The sequence below is a fragment of the Dipodomys spectabilis genome, unplaced genomic scaffold, assembly GCF_019054845.1.
Source record: "Dipodomys spectabilis isolate Male_0828 unplaced genomic scaffold, ASM1905484v1 ptg000034l, whole genome shotgun sequence".
In the NCBI taxonomy this organism is placed as follows: Eukaryota; Metazoa; Chordata; class Mammalia; order Rodentia; family Heteromyidae; genus Dipodomys; species Dipodomys spectabilis.
This window is the reverse complement of record NW_024870711.1, coordinates 9,889,416-9,914,486: the sequence shown is the minus strand read 5'-3', so window position 1 is coordinate 9,914,486 and position 25,071 is coordinate 9,889,416. Positions and strand designations below refer to the sequence as shown.

The 25,071-nt window shown below is 41.6% G+C and overlaps 1 protein-coding gene across 1 annotated transcript in view; it reads left to right on the top strand.

Moving 5' to 3' along the window:
- Positions 1–25,071, top strand: part of Kmt2c (lysine methyltransferase 2C) — a 239,075-nt gene that overhangs the window by 169,784 nt on the left and 44,220 nt on the right. The window contains exons 26-37 of the mRNA XM_042677114.1: positions 819–949; positions 2,856–3,036; positions 9,651–9,755; positions 11,232–11,360; positions 11,543–11,575; positions 11,671–11,790; positions 16,594–16,726; positions 16,960–17,174; positions 19,475–19,548; positions 21,315–21,497; positions 21,883–23,799; positions 24,298–24,575. Coding sequence (XP_042533048.1) covers positions 819–949; positions 2,856–3,036; positions 9,651–9,755; positions 11,232–11,360; positions 11,543–11,575; positions 11,671–11,790; positions 16,594–16,726; positions 16,960–17,174; positions 19,475–19,548; positions 21,315–21,497; positions 21,883–23,799; positions 24,298–24,575 — 3,499 coding nt within the window. The remainder of the gene's footprint in view (positions 1–818; positions 950–2,855; positions 3,037–9,650; positions 9,756–11,231; positions 11,361–11,542; positions 11,576–11,670; positions 11,791–16,593; positions 16,727–16,959; positions 17,175–19,474; positions 19,549–21,314; positions 21,498–21,882; positions 23,800–24,297; positions 24,576–25,071) is intronic.

The window sequence follows — 25,071 nt, the reverse complement described above, 5'->3', positions numbered from 1 at the left end:
TCATTGATTTAGAACATAAATTTATGAAGCCTTTCTCTATCTGATTCTAGTCTTTGTATCTGTTGACTTCATCTAAGAGTTCCTCATTGCAATATATATATAGAATATAATAAATAATGTAACATATTATATATAATATATATTACATTGTATATAATATATATGTATGTGCATATGTGTAGGAGACACATTTATTTGCTGTAAACAGTGTTCTTTGGAACATGCTCTGAATTTTTCAGGGATTCTGTTGCAGGCCATCATTCTAGACTACTTTGAGTTTTGCTATGCTTAAAAATAGTTTGATTCACTCAGGTTATTTTATACATTAAGGCTATATTGAGTCTAAGGTTTTCTACTGTATTCTTCAAATGCTTGTATAAAGGGTGTCAGTTTACCATGTCAACGTGTGCACATTGCATCTTGATCAGGGGCACTCCTTCCAGCATCCCCCCACCCCATCCTGCCCCATCCCATCTGTCTCCCCGTTTCCTTCAGTTTTTCACCTGCATACATATGGCCGTATTCACCCACCATTCCTTTTTTCACTCACCTATGCCCCTCTAAACTTTTAGTGTCCACTCTTCAGTCAAGACATATTTCTGGTATTCATGTTGTTATTAGGAAGAGAAAGAAGCATAGTGACACTAGATATGCATGAAATGAATTTTGTATATAAAACATACTGATAAACTTGCTTTGAGATCTTCATGTGACTCAAAAGCTTGTTTGTTTATATGGCACTGTGTATGTTGATAAGCTTGAAGATAATTTTGTATGGATTAAATGCCATGTGTTTATAGGTGTCTCTATTGTTTCAGGCTGGAGTGAGCAGTTACCAGATTCTTTAGTTGATGAGTCTATTTCTGTTGCTGAAAGCACTGAAAAAATTAAGAAAAGATATCGAAAAAGGAAAAACAAGCTTGAAGAGACATTTCCTGCCTATTTACAGGTAATATCTTGGTTTACAGTTTATGACCTTGTCTCCAATCCAGTGTTTTAGCTTTGTGAATTTTTAAAAATGTTTCTTTCATTCATAGTTCATTAAAAAATTTGATCAGTTGAAATCAAAAATAGTATCTCCTTCCCCATAGTTCATTCTCAATATCTTTCAACAATTAGCTGTGTTAGCATTTTACTATTTCTTTTTAGTAATTTTTGAAGAATTTAATTCTGCTTTTTCTTTCTTTGTTTTTTTGGTTGGTCACGGGGCTTGAACCTGGGTGCTGTCCTTGAGCCCTTTTGCTCATGACTAGTGTTCTGCCACTTTGAGCTGCAGTGCCACTTCTGGTTTTCTGATAGTTGATTGGTGATCAGTCTGGGACTTATGTGTCCAGACTGGCTTCAAACCATGATTCTCAGATCTCAGCTTCCTGAGCAGCTAGGATTATACACATGAGCCACTGGCACCTGACTTAAATTTACATTTTAATAATTACCTTGATTACATACTTTGCTAGGTCTTTGAGTTGGCTTTCTTTTTAGCATAGCTATATGTGCTTTTTTAAACTGCCTTTTGTAGTGTAAGTACCTATTATTACTTAGGCACATGCGACAATTTCACTTTTGGTTTATGTATGGGTGGCAAGAGAATTAAAATTATTTTTGTAACATCAAAAGAATATGTCATCCACGTAATAGAGCATAAACTAAAGCAGGGCTGTTGGGTTGGAGGAAGAGCAAAGGGGTCCTAGTGCTTCCTGTTTGTCATCAGTATTGCTCTTTCTTGGAAATGTTTGATCTTTTGAGAAGCTTTAGTGAGAGAAGAGGTTAGTAGGAATACAACTGAAGTAGGAGCCTCTGGGGTAGAACGTGTCTGGGTGGAGAAGAGGTCACTTGAGTAGAGTCAGCCCCTGGTAGCTGCCAAGCTTGTATACATCTATGCATTGTTTGAGGAATAAAACCCTCTTTCAGATTTGTGCTCAATATTGATTACTAAATCTATCTGAAGTATGTAAATATTAAAGCTGTAGATCAAAGTCTGGTGTTAGCCTCTCTAAGTAATCTATAAATATTAACAATATTCATAAGGCTTTAGTTTTGCTTATAATATGAATTAAGGTACCAATAGTACTGTAAATCTATCAGCTTTTAAATTTAATTATAGTTGAATCTTCGTCAATTGAATTATTACCTTCTAGTTGCTGGAAATACATTTGACATCATTGTGTGTTTATGTTTGTGAAATTTTATGTGTCTCTGGGAAAGCTACAAAAAAAACCTTACTTTTAAAGTAACAGAAATCTATCTAAAAAAATGGATAGACTATTTTTCCATATTTTTACATTCAGTTTCTGCATTGTTGTGTGTCATTTCTATTTCCTTATTAAAAATGATGATAGATATCACCCGATGTGGAAGAAATAACTGTATTGTCAAAGCTCATAGAACATATAAACATTATAGACCACGATAAAAAACAATTTGCCCCATGAAGGTTAGAATGTGTTTGTGACTTTAAGTATCACCATCTCACAATACTGTAAAATTTATGTAATCACTTAATCACAATAAAAAAAGTTGCTAAAAAAAAAGATGATAGAATGTGTTATCTTTTTAGAGTTTTAGAGCTAATAATATTCCTTTTTTTTTTTGGTCGGTTGTGGGGCTTGAACTCTGGGCTTGGGCACTGTCCCTGTGCTCTTCAGCTCAAGGTGAGCGCTCTACCGCTTGAGCCACAGCACCACTTCCAGTTTTCTAGTGGTTTATTGGAGATATGAGTCTCATGGACTATCCTCCCCTGGCTGGCTTTGAACCTCGAACCTCAGATCTCAGCCTCCTGAGTAGCTAGGATTATAGACGTGAGCTACCAGCGCCCAGCTGAGCTAGTAATTTTCTGTGTGCTTATCTTTGCTTAGGAAGCTTTCTTTGGAAAAGATCTTCTAGATACAAGCAGACAAAACAAGCTCAGTTTAGATCATCTGTCAGAAGATGCCGGCCAGCTGTCATATAAAACAAGCATGAGTTCAGGCTTCTTGGATTCTTCCTTAGATCCACTTCTGAGTTCATCCTCCCCTCCAGCAAAACCTGGCACACAAGGTAGGTGGATTGATTCACAAGTGTTCTCTTCCCCTTGGAATGTTTTTGTTTGCCCTCATATGCCTCAGCTTTACCGGGGTGTAATTTATACTTAGTAAATACAACTACAAGGGCTGGGAAGGTGGCTTAGTGGTAGAGTGCTTGCCTTGCATGCATGAGGTCCTGGGTTCGACTCCTCAGCACCACATAAGCAAAAAGCGAAAAGCCGGAAGTGGTGCTATGCTCAAGTGGTAGAGCGCTAGCCTTGAGCTGAAGAGCTGAGGGACAGCGCCCAGGCCCAGAGTTCAGGCCCCCCCAAAAAATACAGCTACATTAAGTTGATAGTTAATTAAACTTTTACAAATTAATTTAACAGTGAACTACTACCCCCATCCGGAGATGTGAAAGTTTACATTTCACTGAAATCAGTGTAAGGAGGTGTAATTTGGCCAGAGTTAGTTAGAAGTACAATCTTCAATTTAGGTAAACTATATGTTTGTCAGTTACACAGTTCAGAGAAAGGAAAAAACAGAAGGAAACAAAAAGAATGCCATGGTTGGGAAATTACTGGAGACTGGTAATACAGGGAAATATATCACTCTACATGTGGCTTCTCCCTTCCGACAATTGGAGTCAGGGAATTCTTTTTTGTCAGTTGTGGGGCTTGAACTCTCGGCCTGAGCACTGTCCCTCAGCTCTTCAGCTCAAGGCTAGTGCTCTACCACTTGAGCTACAGTGCCACTTCCGGTGTTCTGGTGGTTTATTGGAGATAAGAGTTTCACAGACTTTCCTACCCGGGCTGGCTTTGAACCGCAATCCTCAGATCTCAGCCTCTTGAGTAGCTAGGATTACAGATGTGAGCCACTGGCGCCTGGTTCAAGGAATTTTTAAATGTCTCCAGTCCAGTGTCTTATAGGCCCTTTGACTGCCTTTCTGACTTCATGACACCATGACACTGTGACAGACACTTGACACTGTTACACCATGACTGACACCGTGACACCATGAAACCATGACAGACACCGTGACACCATGACTTGATCACTGTGACACAGGGATACCATGACACCGTGACAGACACTCTGACACCGTGATGCCTTTGCACCATGACAGACACCGTGACACCATGATACCATGACAGACACCGTGACACCATGAAACCATGACAGACACCGTGACACCATGACTTGATCACTGTGACACCAGGATACCATGACACCGTGACAGACACTCTGACACCGTGATGCCATTGCACCATGAGAGACACCGTGACACCATGATACTGTGACACTGTGATCCCAGGACACCATGACAGTCAAACAATTCCATGTTCTGCCAAATGTCCCTGTATGGGCAAAGTTGCTACAGCTTGACGCCTGCTGTCCTAGAGTCAGGGCCTTAGTAACTACTGAGAACTGGTGAGAGAACTGGACATGCCGGTCAGGTAATACTAATTAATGTCAGCAATGTCTCTAGCACATCACCATGATTCTTCCCCACTTCTTAGTTTTTTTGTTTTTTTTTTTTGGGTCCGGTAGTGGACCTGAACTCTGAGCCTGGGTGCTGTCCCTCAGCTCTTCAGCTCAAGGCTAGGGCTCTCCCACTTGAGCCACAGGGCCACAGCTTTTTTCTTTTTGCTTATGTGGTGCTGAGGAATTGAACCCAGGGCCTCAAGCATGCAAGGCAAGCGCTCTACCACTGAGCCACCTTCCCAGCCCCCACTTCTTAGTTTTTTACAACTATCAATTCTGTTTATATTTTTCTGACAATATTTGTTTTTGGTATTACATGTGTTAGTCAATTTTAGAAACTCGTTTTGATACTTTTTTTTTTTTTTTTTCCTTTTGTGCCAGTATTAAGACTTGAATTTAGGGGCTGGATACTGTCCCTTTGCCTTTTCACTCCAGGCTGGTATTCTTATCACTTGAGCCAGAGCTCTGCTTCTGGCTTTTTGTTGTTGTTGTGGGGCTTGAACTCTGGGGCTGGGCACTGTCCCTCAGCTCTTTAGCTCAAGGCGAGCACTCTACCACATGAGCTACAGTGCCACTTCTGAGTTTTCTGGTGGTTTATTGGAGATAAGAGTCTCATGGACTTTTCCTGCCCGGACTGGCTTTGATCCTCAGATCTCAGCCTCCTGAGTAGTTAAAATTACATGCATGAGCCACCAACACCCATGTTGCTTCTGGCTTTTTTGCTAGTGGATTGGAGATAGAGTCTCACAAACTTTTTTAAAGCCCAGGCTGGCTTGGAACTGTGATCATCAGATCTCACCCTTCTGAGAAGCTAGAATTATAGACATGAGTCAGCAGTTCCCAGCTTTGAAAAATATTTTATGTTAGTCCTTCACTAAAAAAAATTACTTGATTTAAATAGTGACCATTTTCTTAAGCACTGTGCTAGACTAAAATGCAGTTGACTCTGTCTCTGCAGAATGGAAGGACCAAGGACTGAGTACCTGCAGATGATAGTATCTACAGGAGGGCCCAGAGCCAGTCCTCCATGGAGACTGAGGGGACCACCTATGCACACTTTGGCCTCTTTAAATCACTAACAGCAGTCTTCTCTCCAGCCCTCCACACATCACCCAACCTCAGCACTGGCAGTGAGGGAGAAAAGTTCTGTTCCGTTTTCAGTACTTTACCACATTTAATCCATATCAACATGTTGTCGGGCTGGGAAGGTGGCTCAGTGGTAGAGCGTTTGCCTTGCATGCATGAGGCCCTGGGTTCAATTCCTCAGCACCACATAAGCAGAAAAGGCCAGAAGTGGTGCTGTGGCTCAAGTGGTAGAGCACTAGCCTTGAGCTGAAGAGCTGAGGGACAGCGCCCAGGCCCAGAGTTCAAGCCCCACGACCAAAAAAAAAAAGACTTGTGAATCCTTCAAGGAGTATTTTGTAAATACCATGACAAAAATATATATAAAGACTTAGAAATTATCCATACTTTTCTAAGGAAAAGAACTATACTAGGCACAGGATATATTGTGATACTTAAGACATTGATATGTTATTTTTGCTCCCACAAAACTGCTAAAGAGATAATGATTTTGCAAGAAGTTCAAATGTTGGAGGGCTAAAACAGCACCATTTCAATACTTAAGCCAATGTCTTATTCTCACAGTCTTCCTATTCTTCACCTTTATATAGAAAATTGAGGAGTGGAAGTGCTTTTCCTTTTACATTTTATTCAGTACAGTGCATTAGATAATTTTAATGATTTGTTGTTAAGATAGAAAATCTTGTACTTTAGGTAGGAACATTCTTGGTAAGCATAGTCTTTAAAAAATATTAGTTACATGCCAGGTACCAGTAGCTCACTCCTGTAATCCTAGCTACTCAGGAGGCTGAGACCTGAGGATTACAGCTTTGAAGCCAGTCCCTTCAGGAAAATCCGTGAGACTCTTACCTCTAATTAATTATTAAAATTGGAAAGGAGTTGTGGCTTAAGTGGTAGAGTACTAGCTTTGAGCAAAAAAGCTGAGAGACAGTGCTCTAGCTGCAGAATTCAAGCCCAAGTACCAGCATGAGAGGAAAAACAAAGTTAATTACAGGCAGGGGATGGCTCAGGTGGTAGAACTGGCAGATGTGAAGCACTAAGTTCAAATTTCTATACTGCCAAAAATATTTTTTTTCTTTTTCCTTTTTTTTTTTTTTTTTTTTTTTGTTGGTCGTGGGGCTTGAACTCTGGGCCTGGGTGCTGTCTACCACTTGAGCCACCGTACCACTTCCAGTTTTCTGGTGGTGTATTGGAGATAAGAGTCTCACAGAGTTTCCTGCCCAGGCTGGCTTTGAACCGCTATCCTCAGATCTCAGCCTCCTGAGCAGCTAAGATTACAGGTGTGAGCCACCAGCGCCTAGCTCTAAAATTTTTTTATTGGGGGAGGGGGGTTCCGATTGTGGGGCCTGAACTCTGGGCCTGGGCACTGTCCCTCAGCTCAAGGCTAGCACTCTACCACTTGAGCCACAGTGCCACTTCTGGCTTTTTTTTTTGCTTATGTGGTGCTGAGGATCGAACCCAGGGCCTCAGGCATGCAAGGCAAGTGCTCTACCACTCAGCCACCTTCCCAGCCCTCCAAAAATATTTTCTAATGTTATAATTTATTAGTAGAATTCTGTTTCTTTAAAGCTAGATTACCTCTTAAAGAATTGGCAGCAGTTTCTTTCATATACCTTGTTATTTGTACAATAGTTCCCTCTTTTTTTGGTCAGTTGTGGGGCTTGAACTCTGGGCCTGGGCACTGTCCGTGAGTTCTTCAGCTCAGGGCCGGTGCTCTTCCACTTAAGCCACAGCACCACTTCTGGTTTTCTGGTGGTTGATTAGAGATAAGAGTCTCAGGGACTTTCCTGCCTGGGCTGGCTTTGAACTGTGATCCTCAGATCTCAGCCTCCTGAGTAGCTAGGATTACAGGTGTGAGCAACCCATGCCTGGCTAGACAATAGTTCTCTTTAAGCTCTCTGATTATTTTAATTTGAAATATTATGTTACTGAAGAATTCCTTTTGAGAAGTGTATGTTCAATTTAAGTAGGACTGTTTTTGTTCACAGAAGTTTGTTTTTGGTGCCGGTCCCATAGCTGGAACTTGGGTCTTGGCACTGTCCCTGAGCTTTTTTTTTTTTTTTTTAAATTCAAGACTAGTGAGTGCTCTACCACTTGAGCCATAGCTTCACTTCCAACTTTTTTGGGGTGGTTAGTTGGAGATAAGAATCTCACAGATTTTTTCTGCCCGGGGTGGCCTTGAACTGCAATCCTCAGATTTCAGCCTCCCAAGTAGCTAGAATTGCAGTTATGAGCTACCATCACTTGATACACAGAGGTTTTTGCTTCTTTCTTTTATCTCTTAAGTAAAAACACACTTGTGATGGATTAAAATTTTCAGTGTTTTTGTGAGTTCTGCGGTATAGCCCAGGCTAGTCTGGAACACAAGGATTCTTTTGCATAAGTGCTAAGATTATAGGTAGGGGCCACCACATCCAGCTTTATAGCCATCTGCGCTTTAACTGGATGACTAATAGAATTACTAAAGCTAGCCGAAATGAGAGTTGCAGTATATTTTTCTACCTGAATAGGTTGGAAACCCCAGAATCCTTCTACTTTCATTCCTCACCTTTCACATCCACAAGTCTGTCTCTCCCTCTAAATCTGTCCAAAACTTTCCTCCTCTTACCTCTCCTTTCCCCACCGTGACAGCAACGGTGCTCACTCCCTCCCACCTCGCTGCAGCAGACCAGCGCCCCCACACCCTCCTTCAACAAGCATCTGTGCACACATCTGCCATGCCCCCTGACACACGAGAGTGAACTAATCTTCACTGCCATTTACAAAATTATGCGATCTTGCTTGTTTCCTGCTTTCCTTTGGCTGCTTTGACTACTCTGGCTTCCTGTGTGGACAAACCCTCTCTGTTCAGGCCTTTGCAGCTGCTTTCTCTGTGCCTGCCATAGTATCCATGCTATCTTGGAGCATAGTACTCCATCGGACTTAGATCTGTGTCCTGTTATCTTTGAAAGGGACTTTTCTGCCTGCTTTGTCAAACGCAGCATCCTGGATAGCTTTTTGTTTTCTTATTTCAGGGATGCCACTTATTACTTGCTATTCACTGGGAGGAGGTAGGCCCTTTGCTTTAGCCGTGGCTATATTGTTGCATTGGGCAGAACAGTGGCTGATAAGTACTCTGTTCACATAGTTCTTGAGTACAAAAACACTTTTTAAAAGATGAATGAATGAGTACTAATCAGTATAAACAGAAATGCCAGGGGAAGTTTTATACCTGGCTTACGCTACATAAAGAATCTCAAAGTAATTCATGTTTTCTTTTTTATTGTGGTTTCTAGATGTCATTTTTAAAGGTGCTACTAATGACTTTTTTGTTTTGTTTCTTAAAGTTCTATTTTCTTGTCTATGTATCTTTATTCTAAATTTCATGTTGTCACTATATATGTCACAAAAACGTTTAAATTTTTAAGCCTTTTTTTTTGGGGGGGAGGGGTCTGGTCGTGGGGCCTGAACTCTGGGCCTGGGCGCTGTCCCTCAGCTCTTCAGCTCAAGGCTAGCACTCTACCTCTTGAGTCACAGTGCCACTTCCAGCATTTTTCTTTTTGCTTATGTGGTGCTGAGGAATCGAACCCAGGGCCTCATGCATGCAAGACAAGCGCTCTACCACTGAGCCACCTTCCTAGCCCAATTTTTAAGCTTTTTGATTATTCAAAATATGAGTGTCAGCCGGACACTGGTGGCTCACGCCTATAATCCTAGCTACTCAGGAGACTGAGGTCTGGGGATCGTGGTTCAAAGCCAGCCCAGGCAGGAAAGTCCGTGAGACTCTTATCTCCAATAAAAACCATTAGAAAACCGGAAGTGGCGCTGTGACTCAAGCAGTAGAGTGCTCGCCTTGAGCTGAAGAGCTGAGAGATAGGGCCCAAGCCCAGAGTTAAATCCCCACGACCGATCAAAAAAAAAAAAAAGTGTCTTTGCTATGAAAATTCCTTTAGAAGTGATGATCTTGAGTGTCTATCACCTGCCTTTGCCTTAGCAACTACCAAGCTAGAGGTATTTATTAAATAAGTGGTTGAACCAGTGAGTCACTTTAGAATTTAATGTCTAAGGAAATACTGAAGTTTTATTCTTAACTATATTTAGGTACTGCTGATGACCCATTAGCTGATATTTCTGAAGTCTTAAACACAGATGATGACATTCTTGGAATAATCTCAGATGACCTTGCAAAATCAGTTGATCATTCAGGTATATACCAATACTGATTGCCTGATTTTGTTATGTAATGTGAGTGTGCATGCTTGGAAGTTCCGACTTCGTGTGATTCTCACTACCTGAAGTGGGTGTTTTATTTTTTTGTTTTTGCTTGTTTTACTTTGTCAAAGAAGTGACCATTTTATTCTATCTTGGCTTTCCTGCTTTAGGAGGGGACCTAGTTAGTCCTCTCTTGTCTTTCTGATTGGGTCAGATTTAAGGCATGTTGCCTTGAGGTTTTGCTACACCTTGTTTCTTCTTGGTGTGCCTTCTCCCTCCCTTCCTGCTCCTGTGGTAATCCTCCATTTTATTTGGTTTGGGTCTTGTAGGTCTTGATTTATGCACTTTCCAGGTTGGGAGTTCACCTTTCCCATTTGGTAAGAACTGAGCAATGGATGAACGCTGACTAGAAGTAGTCTTCTTTCTTAAGCTGAAACAGCTTGTAGGTGCATGCGTATTTGCTAGTAGTGCTAATTTGTCACTAATCCATACTTTGCTTTTTCCTTTTTGTGTACAGCTAAAGCATAGTATACTTGCTACTGTGCTTTCAGTGACTTTCTTAGTAATGTATAGAGTTTTTTGTATTAATATGTAGTTTATATTACCCAAACATTAGTTTCTAATAAGATTCAATATAAACAACTAAATTTGACTCTTTAAAAGTAATATTGAAATAGCATGAAAGTAAAATAGATGGTAGAATATGACTAGAGAGTATTTTAGAAAATAATTTACATTTTGAATTATTTATAAAGAATGTTTGTTAAACATTAGTATGTAGGTAGCTTTTCATTAAATTTTATGGAACTTATCCCTCCTATTCTGTATATGTATTATTGCACATCAAAATTGAGTTGTACAAGGGAACTTCTGTTTTACAAGTTAAAAGAATTATTTATATAATTAATCTCATAGCCTCCTGCCCTAATATGGGGTTTAGATTAATCTTTGCCAAGTTGTCAGGTATATCCTTTTATTTCTTAATAAATAACTTACTTTGATATAAAGATAAGTTGGGTGGTACCTAAGTTCCTAAATACTTTCTATTTTATATATGTACTCTCCTATTATAAGAATCTTGACTGGCCGGGCGCCGGTGGCTCATGCCTGTAATCCTAGCTACTCAGGAGGCTGAGATCTGAGGATCGCAGCTCAAAGCCAGCCAGGGCAGGAAAGTCCATGAGAGTCTTATCTCCAATAAACCACTAGAAAACTGGAAGTGGTGCTGTGGCTCAAGCGGTAGAGTGCTCGCCTTGAGCTGAAGAACACAGGGACAGAACCCAGGCCAAGAGTTCAAGCCCCACAGGACCTACCAAAAAAAAAAAAAAAAAAAGAATCTTGACTGATTCGGAACCATAAGCCTTGTTCACCTATTTGAATCATACAGTTGTATGGAAATGCACGTCGATAGTATTGTGCATTTTGTGTGCGTATTCTGAATTCATCTTTTTAATTATTTTGCTCTTTTAGATATTGGTCCTATTGCTGGTGACCCTTCCTCCTTACCTCAGCCAAGTGTCGCTCAGAGTTCACGACCTTTAAGTGAAGAGCAGCTAGATGGGATCCTCAGTCCTGAGCTAGACAAAATGGTCACAGATGGTAAAATATTTGCCCTACATCTAGGCTTGCTAAAAGACATGAGTAAATATGACTTTCAAAGACTTCTGCATGCTTATTTATAATTTGACTTCTGTATTCATAATTTCTATATCAAATGCTGTTTTGTATCAATATATTGAGTTGTTGTTGATATTTCTTTCTCTCTGTTTTTTATCTCTTAGGAGCAATTCTTGGAAAGTTATATAAAATTCCAGGTATTTGTGTTTTGAATTTTTAGTTTCTAAAAATGACATTTTTTTCCATACTATGTCTCTGATAGTTTCTAAATCTTACTTGTGCTTCTATCCAGAGCTTGGAGGAAAGGACGTTGAAGACTTGTTTACTGCCGTGCTTAGTCCTGCGGCCACTCAGCCGACGCCACTGCCACAGCCCCCGCCTCCACCTCAGCTGCTGTCAATGCACAATCAGGGTATGTTGCAGCTTTTTCAAAAATGCAATTTTATTGTTATTATTAAGTTGTTGTACAGAGGAGTTGCCATTCCATAAGTCAGACAATGAGTATGATTCTTTTTGGACAGTGTCACCCCCTCATTTTCCCCCATTTTACCCCACAACTTGTATAAGCGTGGTTCTATAGTACAGTCACACACACAGAGATGCAAATGAGTTTTACCATATCTAGCCACATGCACAAACCAATAGAAGACCCACGTTTGGTAACTATTACTTCAGTCACATACCAACCTTGTTGAAATTCTCTGCAAATCTGTGGTTCATCTGAGGACCAGAATTGGGCAGTGGTGAAGTTGTAATGGTGCCTGTCTCTTTCTCTCCCTCCTTCTTCCTTTAGTCCCAACCCCCTAGCTGACTTTCATACTGGTCATTCCTTATATACTCACTACCCTGTTTAGAAGATCATGGCTACTGTCACCTGGCTTTCTCAGTGATCTGGTATTGGTTTTCTTGTCATTTCCTCAGATTAGGCAGTCACACCTCCATTTCTACCATCAGGCTCTTTGATTTGTAATGTGTGGGCACAGGTAGATACCTGCTTCAGTACTTAAGGTTGTTTAGCTCTTGTGATTGTGAGCTCTTAAAAGACAAGGGTCCCACCAGGCGCTGGTGGCTTATGCCTATAATCCTAACTACTCAGGAGGCTGAGATCTGAAGATCACAGTTCAAAGCCAGCCCGGGCAGAAAAGTCCATGAGACTCTTCTCTCCAATAAACCACTCAGAAAACCGGAAGTGATGCTGTGACTCAAGTGGTGGAGCTCTAGCCCTGAGCACAAAAGCTTATTAATAGCACCCAGGTCCTGAGTTCAAGCCCCAAGACTAGCACAAAAAAATAAAAATAAATTTTAAAAGAGAATAGATTGGAAGACTGAGGCCTATAGGCTTAAGAATCTTCTGAAAGGAATTTAGAATTCCGTGGTGATATACAGTATTGCTAATTTGTGTAAAATAACTTCTCTATTGTCATTGTTTCATGTTTACATAATTAATTGAGAACTATAATGATACCTTTATATACAATTGATTAAATACACAAATTATCTTTGTTACCAAAGATAAATTTTTCATGTATGGATACATGAAAATGTCCACAGTATACTTAATTGAAATATTTGAGTTTTGACCAGTTTAGCTTCTAAAGGTAAATCCACTTTGATAGTTACTCAACATCTGATTTACTATTTCTTGCCTTGCTTGTTCCCAGATGCTTTTTATTTTAATGTTATGAATTCTTCTCTGAATTTCTCCTCAGCCTATAAAAATGATTTGCCTTTTCTATAAGTGAAAGTATATTTTAGAGATGAAGTATGTATTTTAGAGTATGTATTTAGGTATTATGAAAATTACTTCATTGTGTAGTCTCACTTAGAGAAAGGTGTTTTTTTTTTCTTTTTGAAGAGTTGATTGGGTTTTTCTGTTGTTGTTCATTGGTTTATTTTTTGGCTAGATGCTTAAATGTGTTGTAAGATGAGTAATAAGATTGCATATGCCCCTGCATTTACAACCCAAGTATTGTAGTCTTTTTTTTTTTTAAACCCTGATTCTGGGGCTTGAACTCAGAGTCTGGGCACCGTCCCTGAGCCTTTTTGTACTCAAGGCTAGTGCTCTACCACTTGAGTCCAGTGCCACTTCCAGCTTTTTCTGAGTAGTTTATTGGACATAAGAGTCTCATGGACTTTTCTGCCTGGGCTGGATCCGAACTAGGATCCTTAGATCTCAGCCTCCTGAGTAGCTAGGACTACAGAGTTAGCCACTGGCGCCCAGCTGCATCATGTATTCATATATATTAGACTTACAGTAAAGTATAATGGAAGTAGAGCATGGAATAATGTTATGGGTTATTTTTTTTTTTAGCAGTATTAAAGTTTGGTTTCAGAGCTTCATGCTTGCTAGACAGGCACTACACCATTTGAGCCACATCCCTTTTAGAGAATATATCTTCCAGTTTAGGGTAGAGCATGATCAGTTGTATGTGGGATGACACTTAGGAATTGAAGAATGACAGGGTTAGAAGGCAGCACCATGAGCACCAGGGAGAGGCACTATTAGCGTTTTCTCCTCCAGGCTTGTGAGCCAATGAAGTCCTCACAGCAATGAATTTCTCTGACCCATCTCATCTGTTACATATTTTGACAAAGTAACCCTGGGTCAATATTGGAAATAAATTTGAGACAAAATAGTTTATTGTGGTTGGGGTTTAGTTTCAACATAGGCTTCATGTAAAGATATTGCAGTGATAATCAAAAGGAAGGCATGGGCATGAAAAACAATGAAATTAGAATAAGTAGGGTTATGTTACTGAGTGGAGGAAGGTGGGAGGTAGAGGGACAACACAGAATGAATTAAACCACGTATAAGCCAAGCTGGTTAAAATGATGCCATAAACTTGAATCAAGGGACAAAGACAAGCGCTGTGTGTGTGTATGTGCATGTATGTGTATGTGCATGCAAGCGCTGTACAAAGCAGTGGAGGGACAATGGATTTATTTTAGACTGTTTCGGGTTTTTTGGGGGGTGAGGTCAGTTGTGGGGCTTGAACTCAGGGCTAGGACGCTGTCCCTGAGCTTTATTCACTCAAGGCTGGTGCTCTGTTACTTTGAGCCACACCTCCACTTCCAAGTTTCTGGTGGTTAATTGGAGATAGGAGTCTCACGGACTTTCCTGCCCAAACTAGCTTTGAACCATGATCCTCAGATCTCAGCCTCCTGAATAGCTAGGATTAAGGGTGTGAGCCACTAGCTCCTGGCCTAGACTGATTTTTGGTTGGTGTTAGAGATGGGACATATGCCTTGTTCTGACTCATAGCAGTTGTAGTGAGTCAAGCTAATGAAAGTATAGGGCCTTTCTCATAGTAGTGAGTGCTCACTGAACTGGAGGAAAGGATGAGAGACTCCAGCAATACACTATAAGGAGATAGGAGTTGACTTTTTAATTAATTGTTCCACTTCCTGCACTGAACACGGGTATGATCACATGGTCTTGTTCCTTATTTTCCCCCATTTTAAGGACTGGGTGTTAGTGAACAGGGGTGTAGGCCAGGGGAGGAGTGAGGACTATGCACCCATTTTGTGTTGGTCAGTACAGACAAGCTCTAGTCAGTGGGGGAGTGAGTACATACTTGGAAGGCATAAGTGTCAGAGGACCGTGCAAGGTTATCGGTTGTTCTCAGTGGAGCTCCAATAGGAATGTTGTGAGAGTGAGGCAGAGTGTATTTAGTGTTCATTTAATGATGAGTCAGGTCTTGGTCCACTCTGGCATTTAGCAGGAAGAGCCTTGTTTGAGGTGCTTGAAACCTTGTCTGCGATCATCTTCAGTGTCCTCACACATACGCGGGAGCGAAGTTCACCTAATTCTTGGAGCAGTCAAAGGATATGGCTCATAGATCTTGCATGACACATCATGTCTGTGCCCTTGCTCTGGGTTCTTCTTTTAATTGCAGTAGCAGGATGGCAAAGCAATCGAGTTAGGAGTCAGTTATATCACCCCAAGTATAGCATCCACTATAGCTATGTTGCCTTTTGTACCACAGACAGTATGTGAGTCTCCAGCCACACATAGCACTAAGTAATAATATCTTAGAGGCTATATATCAATCAGTATCCTTCCATTAATCATCCTGTTTACTCTGCAAGGCTCTTTGAAAGAATATGAAAGCTTTTCTGTTGTTGTTAATTGTCTTTTTGATTTTTTGTTTTTTTTTTTGTCGGTCATGGGGCCTGAGCTCCAGGCCTGAGCACTGTCTCTCAGCTCTTCAGCTCAAGGCTAGCGCTCTACCACTTGAGCCATATCTCCACTTGCAGATTTTTCTGCTTATGTGGTGCTGAGGAATCAAACTCAGGGCCTCATGAATGCAAGGCAAGCACTCTATTACTGAGCCAACTTCCCAGCCTGCCCCCTTTTTTTGGTGGGGGGAGGTCCGGTCATGGGGCTTGAACTCTGGGCCTGGGCGCTGTCCCTCAGCTCTTCAGCTCAAGGCTAGCACTCTACCAGTTGAGCCACAGCACCACTTCCAGCTTTTTGCTTTTTGCTTATGTGGTGCTGAGGAGTCGAACCCAGGGCCTCAGGCATATAAAGCAAGCACTCTACACTGAGCCACCTTCCCAGTGTCTGAACACTTTCTGCTTTCTGTAAAGACGGCTATTTTTAAAATGGTTTAGATCTGTGGAGAAGTAATAAATACTGGAGTGATACACTTGAGAGTTGTGGAGAAGTACTATGTGGTCTAGTTTGCCTAATGCCTATATTTAGAATGAAATAGATACTCAAGAATAATCTGGAAGGAGTGTTCAAATGGAAAGGAAGGAAAAGGTGTGGCTCAGTTGGTAGACCACCAGCCAGTGAGTAAAAGTGTCAGGTACCAAGTTCGAGTCTCTTGTCTTGGACCTAAAGAAAAGAAAAAATAAGTAATGAGAAGATAAAAATGATGGGTTGTTTCTGTGACGTTACTGTGCGTTCAGTAGGTTCACTTTCTGGCCAAGTGCTAGCTGAGGACTTCAGGTAACCCCCACACCGCATGTGAACACTCGTGTTTTCTAATGCAGATAATCCAGTCCCGAGCTTCTGAGCACACCCAGTACAGTTACCTTCCAAAACTGGTTACAGTTCTCACAGTGGTGGAGACCAGAGTTCAGAATGTAATGTTGGGGAAAAAAATACTTTCAAAAAGCATATAAACTTTTTACTTACCTGTTTTTCAGCTCCTTGTTCTTCTCGAGTAACCAATACACAAGCTGAATTACTTTATTTTTTTTTCTATAGATGTTTTTTCACGGATGCCACTCATGAACGGCCTTATTGGACCCGGTCCTCATCTCCCACATAACTCTCTGCCTCCGGGCAGCGGATTGGGGACTTTCCCAGCTGTAGCCCAGTCCCCTTACGCTGATGCCAGGTATTTAAAACTAAGCCCTAGTTAGTTTGGAATTCAGATTATATTAACTTTTGCTGTACCTTCATCAGTCTTTCAAACTGTTGTACATGATTGTACTTATTGTAGGTTTTGGCCCAAATCATCAAATGTGTTCTTTTAACTATTTTGTCACAAGTCTTCATGTAAGTGGTTCTTGAGCACGATATTAGCAAGTTATTTTTGTTGATGAAGTGAAGGTGTTTGTTTTTTGCCAGGGATAAAAACCCAGCCTACAGTGCAATCGGAAGTGATCCTAATGGCTCGTGGGCTCCATCAGCCCCTGCTGTGGAATGCGAAAATGATACCATGTCAAATGCCCAGAGAAGCACACTAAAGTGGGAGAAGGAGGAGGCCCTGGCTGAAATGGCAACCGTAGCTCCAGTTCTCTACACAAATATTAATTTCCCCAATTTAAAGGAAGAATTCCCTGGTGAGTCATGGATATATTACTGCTCTCTATCTTACGAACCTTCTCTCATGTGTATCAACTTTGTGTGTAACCTACTGTATCTTCACTGACTTCACCTTGTTCGATTGTCTACCAGGTAAAGATTCCTTAGAAATTCAGAAATACTGCATTAGGTCCCGTGCTCATTTGCATATATCCCCAAAGTTGTTTCAGTTAATGATATTAATAGTTTTCATTCCCTAGCAATGCTTATAAACACGTGATGGTCAGTGTAAGTTCTCAGTTCCTGGTATTGGAATTCACTTGCCACCCTTCTCCCTTCATGACCCTCCTCCATCCTTGCCACCAATTTGGAAATACAGAGGATATGGCAGTAGTAGTTTTGAAACTTTAGATTAATGAAATGTTGCTAGCAGTAATGTCTTATTTTAAATTTATGTTGTCAGAGAAGCCTGGATTTAAAATTGGATTCAAATTCCACCTTGCAGTAGCTTCTTAGCCATCTGTCAGAAGATCAGCTCTTTTAAGTTCTAGAGGTGTACCTAGACATAGCTTTCCATATGGGTGTATCCTTTTTTGGTTTAGTCTCCCTACAGTACTTTGTTCATTGTGTATAGAACTAAACCAAATGCTGCTTTATTTAACAGTAGAATTCAGATTGTTTAATGTTCTCACATTCACTATCTATAGTTGAGGAACGTAACTCTTATAAGTCTTCTTATGTTAGCAAAACTCTGGATTTTTGAGGGGAGGGATGTAATATTCTGGAATAATTTTATTTTGTAAATCAAGGATGTCATGAAATACTGTGTTAAGACTGTTGATCCGTCAAACAGTTTCCATGTTTACTGGCTTTAATTGAAACTTGGTTTTATTATGGAGTAAATTGTTTCTATTATTTGACATTAACTGTGATCTCACCCAAGCTTCATTTTGTATGTCAAACAACTTTATCATATTGTGTTGCATATAAGTACCGGTGAAAGGTATTTGTGATTAATTCCTTTGTGTCAAAATGATAGACTTCTGAGGCTGGGAAGGTGGCTCAGTGGTAGAGCGCTTGCCTTGCATACATGAGGCCCTGGGTTCGATTCACCAGCACCACATAAGCAAAAAGAAAAAAAGCTGGAAGTGGCACTGTGGCTCAAGTGGTAGAACGCTAGCCTTGAGCTGAAAGCTGAGGGACAGCTCCCAGGCCCAGAGTTCAGGCCCCACGACCAGACCCAAAAATAAAAAATAAAAATAAAAAAACAAAATGATAGACTTCTGTTTGCTGCATACCATTTACAAAACTTTTACATTCTGATATTATCTTATAGAGTACGAGTATGTATTACACTTGAATCAATTTTATTTTGGCTACTTCGCCCTTGAATGCGGTTTAAGGTCAACCTGGGCCAACATGAAATAAAATTTCAACTGATCCCATCTCAACAGAGAAAGTTGGGTGTGGTGGCTTTTACCTGTTATTCCAGCTACAGCAGGAAGCATAAATATTGAGGACCAGAGTCCATTATGGCCCAGGGAGAAAGCAAGATCCCATCTCAAAAATAATCACAGCAAAAAGAAATGGAACCATAGCTTCAGTGACGTAGCATCTGTTTAGCAAGTGAGAGATCCTCAGTCCAAATCTCTGTACCACCAAGAGAAAAAGAGAGACAAAGAAAAAATAATTTGTTTGTCCTGCTATACTAGGAACTTCATCCTATTTGAAGAACTTAATAGGTTGAGGATATCTTATCAGAAACTCTTGGAACCAGAAGGTAGTCTGATTTAGAATATTTGCGCATACATACTGAGATTGCATTAGGTCTATTGGGATGAGACCCAAATCGAAACTTGAAATTTATGTATATTTCCTGTCACTTTGACTGCAATCCTTTTTTTGGTTTTTTGGGGGTTTTTTTTGGTCAGTCGGGAGTCTTGAACTCTGGGCCTGGGTGCTGTCCCTGAACTCTTTAGCTCAAGATGAGTCACTTGAGCCACAACACCATTTCCAGTTTTCTGGTGGTTTATTGGAGATTAGCATCTCACAGGCTTTCCTTCCCCAGGCTGGCTTTGAACTGTGATCCTCAGATCTCAGCCTCCTGAGTAGCTAGGATTATAGGCATTAGCCACTGGCGCTTGGTCAGGTGTGACGATTTCCACTTGTAGTATCATGTTGATGCTTTGAAAACTGTTGAATTTAGGTAATTCCGGATGTTTAATTACCACTAGGTGAAAATGTGGTTTGGTTAGGATTAATTGCCAGCAGTTCACTCATGTTTTTTTATATTGTGCCAGACCTCTGCTCTGAAAACATATACTCTGTTCTTTTGCAGACTGGACAACTCGAGTAAAGCAAATCGCTAAGTTGTGGAGAAAAGCAAGCTCTCAGGAAAGAGCACCATATGTGGTATTTAAAAATTTAAGCACAATATTTGCACCTTGTTTTTATTGTATTAGGTTAATAAAGATTTTTCTATTGTAGGAAATACTTGCTGAACTAACAGGAAGTTTTTTTTTCATTGTCTTTACTTATAAAACAGGGAGTTCAGCCATGCTGTAGGCTGGACAGTGCTGGAGTTTGAACTCAGGGACCACACACTTGCTAGGCAGGTGCTCTTCTATATGAGTCACACTCCCCCCCGCCCATTTTTTCTTTAGTTATTTTTCCGATAGTGTCACAGTTTTGTCTGGGGCAACTAAGATATTGATAGTCCTGCCTAGTTTGGTTTATAGGTATGTACCACCACTCTTGGCTTCTTTGTTAAGAACTTTTTGCCTGGCTTGCCTCAACACAATCATGCCAATCTTTGATCTCCCTAGTAGTTCGGATTACAGGTGTGTGCTACCATGTGCAGCCCTCTTAATGCATGTTGGAAAAAACATATCTAGACATTCTGAAATATGGACTTAACAGGGATTAGTTAGGGTATTTAGTTAGATGGTTCAGATGGTGAAATTTTCCCCCAAAGATCCAAATTAACATTGTCCACTGGAATCAGTTCTTTGCTTTTTTTTTCTTTCTTTTCTTGTTTTTTTTTTTTTTTGTCTGTCATGGAGCTTGACCTCTGGGCCTGGGCGCTGTCCCTGCACTCTCCAGCTCAAAGCGAGTGCTCTACTGCTTGAGCCACAGCGCCACTTCTGGTTTTCTGGTGGTGTATTGGAGATAAGAGTTTCACAGAGTTTCCTGCCCAGGCTGGCTTTGAACCGCTATCCTCAGATCTCAGCCTCCTGAGCAGCTAGGATTACAGGCATGAGCCACCAGTGCCTGGCTTTTGCTTCATTTTTAATCATACTAAAATCCATATTAATAGTTTAAACTTTTTCTACTTGATCCAAAGTGTATATAATTTCAATCATGATTACTCTGCATAAAATGTATTTAGAGAGCATTTGTGTGTGCATATGTGTGACCAAGTACACCTATGTGCTATATTTGGTTTTATCTTTTGTTTACTGAGGTAATAACATATTTTTAGTGTTTCTCAATGATTTTCTTTAATGCTAAGTTTCTGACCCTTGGCTTAATATTTTTCTTATCTCTATATTAAGGGACATATAATTCTTCCATTGTTGAAGAATGTGTTGAGAATTAAAATAGATTACATGAGATTTCCTAGGCTGATTAAAGTACATAGAAATGTCCATCCCTGCCAGGCACCAGTGGCTCACACCTGTAATCTTAGCTAACTCAGGAGGGTGAGATCTGAGGATCACGGTTCAAAGCCATCCCAGCAGGAAAATATTCCTTGAGACTCTTCAATTAACCACCAGAAAATCAGAGATGGTGCTGTGGCTCAAATGGTAGAACGCTTGCCTTGAGCTGAATTGCTCAGGGACAATGCCCAGGCCCAGAGTTCAAAACCTACAACAGGAAGGAGAGGGAAGAAAGGAAGGAAAGAATGGGGGAAAGAGAGGGAAAGAAAGAGGGAGGGAGGGAAAGAGTGAGAGAGGAGGGGAGGGGGGTCCATACCTGGTCGTGGGTAACATGCAATGCACTGAGAAAAGAGAAAGTAAGTGGCTTGGTGTCTAAGCCCTCTCTGATCAGAGGCTGTAAGCTCTAGATTACTGTTTCAATAAATTTCGGCTATTTTACCTAACTTGTATTTAAAAATAAACAAATATAGAACATGCTAACATTCTGAGAGGTCATTTTTTTTTCTCTTTTTGTTAAAGCAAAAAGCCAGAGATAACAGAGCTGCCTTACGTATTAATAAAGTGCAGATGTCCAATGACTCCTTGAAAAGGCAGCAGCAGCAGGATGCCATCGACCCCAGTGTGCGCGTGGATGCAGACCTTTTTAAAGATCCATTAAAGCAAAGAGAATCAGAACATGAACAGGAATGGAAATTCAGACAGGTAGGAGGCACTTACATTATTTGCTTTTTAGATTACACTTTTGCTTTTTGAAAAGAGAGGTATTTATTCCATTATTTCACAATATAGTTCTTAATGCACCATAAGAAATGTTAGTTAAAGTATATTTAAATTGATTTGTGAAGTTTAGTGAAGTATCATAATAAACAACATACTGCCCTAGGCGTAGATGGCACATACTACAGTGAATAATGATTGCTGTTCCTCAGGAATTTGTAATCTAATAGAGAAGCAATCTGGCCCATACTGACATAAGGCAAATTAATTTTCTATTGCCTCCTATCTTTCCCTCCTTTCCTCACCCGCCCCCTCGTGATAGTTATTTTCTTTCTCAACTTTGATTGTTCTTTATTTCCTATCTCAAAAGCAAATGCGTCAGAAAAGTAAGCAGCAAGCTAAGATCGAAGCCACACAAAAACTGGAGCAGGTAAAGAATGAGCAGCAGCAGCAGCAACAGCAGCAGCAACAGCAGCAGCAGCAGCAGCAGCAACAGCAGCAGCTTGGTTCTCAGCACCTTCTGGTTCCATCTGGTTCAGATACTCCAAGTAGTGGAGCACAGAGTCCTCTGACACCTCAGCCAGGCAGTGGAAATATGTCTCCCGCACAGACATTCCATAAAGACCTGTTTTCAAAGCAGCTACACAATACCCCTGCTCCCACACCTTCAGATGATGTGTTTGTCAAGCCGCAAGCTCCACGCGCTCCTGTTACCCCCTCCCGGGTGCCCATTCAGGAAACTCTTTCTCAGTCTCCTTCTCAGCCACCTTCTCCACAAATGTTTTCACCTGGATCTTCTAACCCCCGACCATTGTCTCCAATGGATCCTTATGCAAAAATGGTTGGTACCCCTAGACCACCTCCTGGAGGTCACAGTTTTCCCAGAAAAAACTCTGTCACAGCAGTGGAACACTGTGTGCCTTTATCATCTGTACCCAGGCCCATTCAGATGAGTGAGACAACAACCAGTAGGCCATCCCCAGCCAGGGACTTAGGTTCTTCCTCCACACCAAGTAGCGACCCCTATGCAAAGCCTCCGGACACGCCCAGACCCGTGATGACAGATCAGTTTCCCAAACCTTTGGGCCTACCTAGGTCTCCTTTAATTTCAGAGCAAACTGCAAAGGGTCCTCTAACGGCCGGAACCAATGATCACTTTACTAAACCACCTCCTCGGACAGATGTGTTTCAGAGACAACGGATACCTGACCCATATGTAAGGCCTTTATTGACTCCTGCACCACTCGATGGTGGTCCTGGGCCTTTTAAAGCTCCCCTACACCCTCCCCCCTCTTCTCAGGATCCCTACGGATCGCTGTCACAGGCATCAAGACGACTGTCAGTTGACCCTTACGAAAGGCCCGTCTTGACACCAAGACCTGTGGATAATTTTTCTCATGGTCAGTCAAATGATCCATATAGTCAGCCTCCCCTCACCCCACATCCAGCAATGAGTGACTCCTTTACCCATTCTTCAAGGGCTTTTCCCCAGCCTGGAACTGTATCAAGATCAACATCTCAGGACCCATACTCCCAGCCCCCAGGAACTCCGAGACCTGTCGTAGATTCTTATTCCCAGCCCTCAGGAACGGCTCGGTCCAATCCAGACCCCTATTCTCAACCTCCTGGAACTCCCCGGCCTACCACTGTTGATCCATACAGTCAGCAGCCCCCAACGCCCAGACCATCTCCACAGACGGACATGTTTGTTGCACCCACCACGAACCAGAGGCACTCTGATCCGTATGCTCATCCTCCCGGGACACCAAGACCTGGAATTTCTGTTTCCTTCTCTCAGCCACCAGCAACACCACGGCCACGGACTTCAGAGGGGTTTACAAGGTCTGCAGGTGCAAGGCCAGCCCTTGTGTCAAATCAGGAGCCTTTCCTGCAAGCAGCACAAAACAGAGCACCAGCTTTATCTAGCCCTTTGGTAAGGCCACCTGATACGTGTCCCCAAACACCTCGGCCACCGGGACCTGGCCTTCCCGACACATTCAGCCGGGTGTCCCCGTCTTCCGCTCGTGATCCATATGACCAGCCTCCTGGGACTCCTCGGCCTCAGGCAGACTCTTTCGGAACCAGTCAAGTTGCTCACGACGTTGCCGACCAGGGAGGACCTGGCTTGGAGGGGAGCTTCAGCACGTCTGCAAACCCTGCCATGGGTTCCCAAGGGCAGCAGTTCCCCAGCGCCCCCCAGCATCCTGGACCTGTACCAACCTCAGGAGGAACTGACACACAGAACACTGTAAATATGTCTCAAGCAGACACGGAGAAAATGAGACAGGTAGATAGGGCCCATGTTCCCAGATGGCTTTTTAGTTTTGCTCTTCTGGTGATGGTCCTGGGGTTTGAACTCAGGGCTTTTGTGCTTTACCCCCAGTCACCCACCAGCCCTACAGATGTTTTAGATGTCCTATTTGTAGAAGCTATTTCTTTAATCAAGCAGCAACTTTATCTTTTTAGTCTATAGCCTTTTTCAACTTATATAAAGGAAGAAAAATAACTTGGTAAGATTAACACCAATTTATTGGATGTACTTCATGAATTCGTTAGGGAATCCTTTATATAACCCTTATCCATAGCCCATATGGCAAAGAAGACCCATATTACCAGTTTTTTAAAATATGATTCACTGGATAGTACATATAACTAGTGGTTTATCAAGTTTTGAAATACTTAGACATTTAAACATAACCATAGCCACATAACAAAAGTTTCGGGTTTAAAAAGCCTATTGACAATCAGAAATTCTAGTAATTTTTGTTTCTTTTTTTCTATTTAGCGGCAGAAGCTACGTGAAATCATCCTCCAGCAGCAGCAGCAGAAGAAGATTGCTAGTCGCCAGGAAAAAGGGCCTCAAGATACAACAGGAATGCCCCATCCAGTGCCCCTTCCACATTGGCAGCCCGAGAGTATCAACCAGGCTTTCACTCGACCTCCACCTCCCTACCCTGGGAATGTGCGTTCTCCAGTTGTTCCCCCGCTAGGACCTAGATATGGTCAGCGTGGACCCTATCCTCCTGATGTTGCTGGTATGGGGATGAGACCTCATGGGTTCAGGTAACGCTTTTAACTTCCTTCCATGTGTAAATTGCTATTAAAAACAAAAACAGGTATAGTGCCTCATGGGTCTGATCCCAGCTACTCACAAAGTCAGCCCAGGCAAAAAGTTCGTGAGGCTCTTATGCACTATGCTGTGGTGCATGCCTGTCATTCAGCTACTCAGAAATCATAAAAAGAATTGTAGTTCAGGCTGGCCTGGGCAAAAGCATGAGACCATATCCTCAACATGAAGCAAAATGGACTTGGCTGAACTCTTAGAACATCTGCCAAGCAAGTATAAGACCCTGAGTTCAGATCTCAGTACTGTAAAAAAAAAAGCCGGGCACTAGTGGCTCATACCTGTAATCCTAGCTACTCAAGAGGCTGATATTTGAGGATCGTGGTTCCAAGCCAGCCCAGGGAGGAATGTCCGTGAGATTCTTATCTCCAAGTAACCACCAGAAAATTGGCAGTGGCACTGTGGCTCACGTGGTAGAGTGCTAGCCTTGAGCTG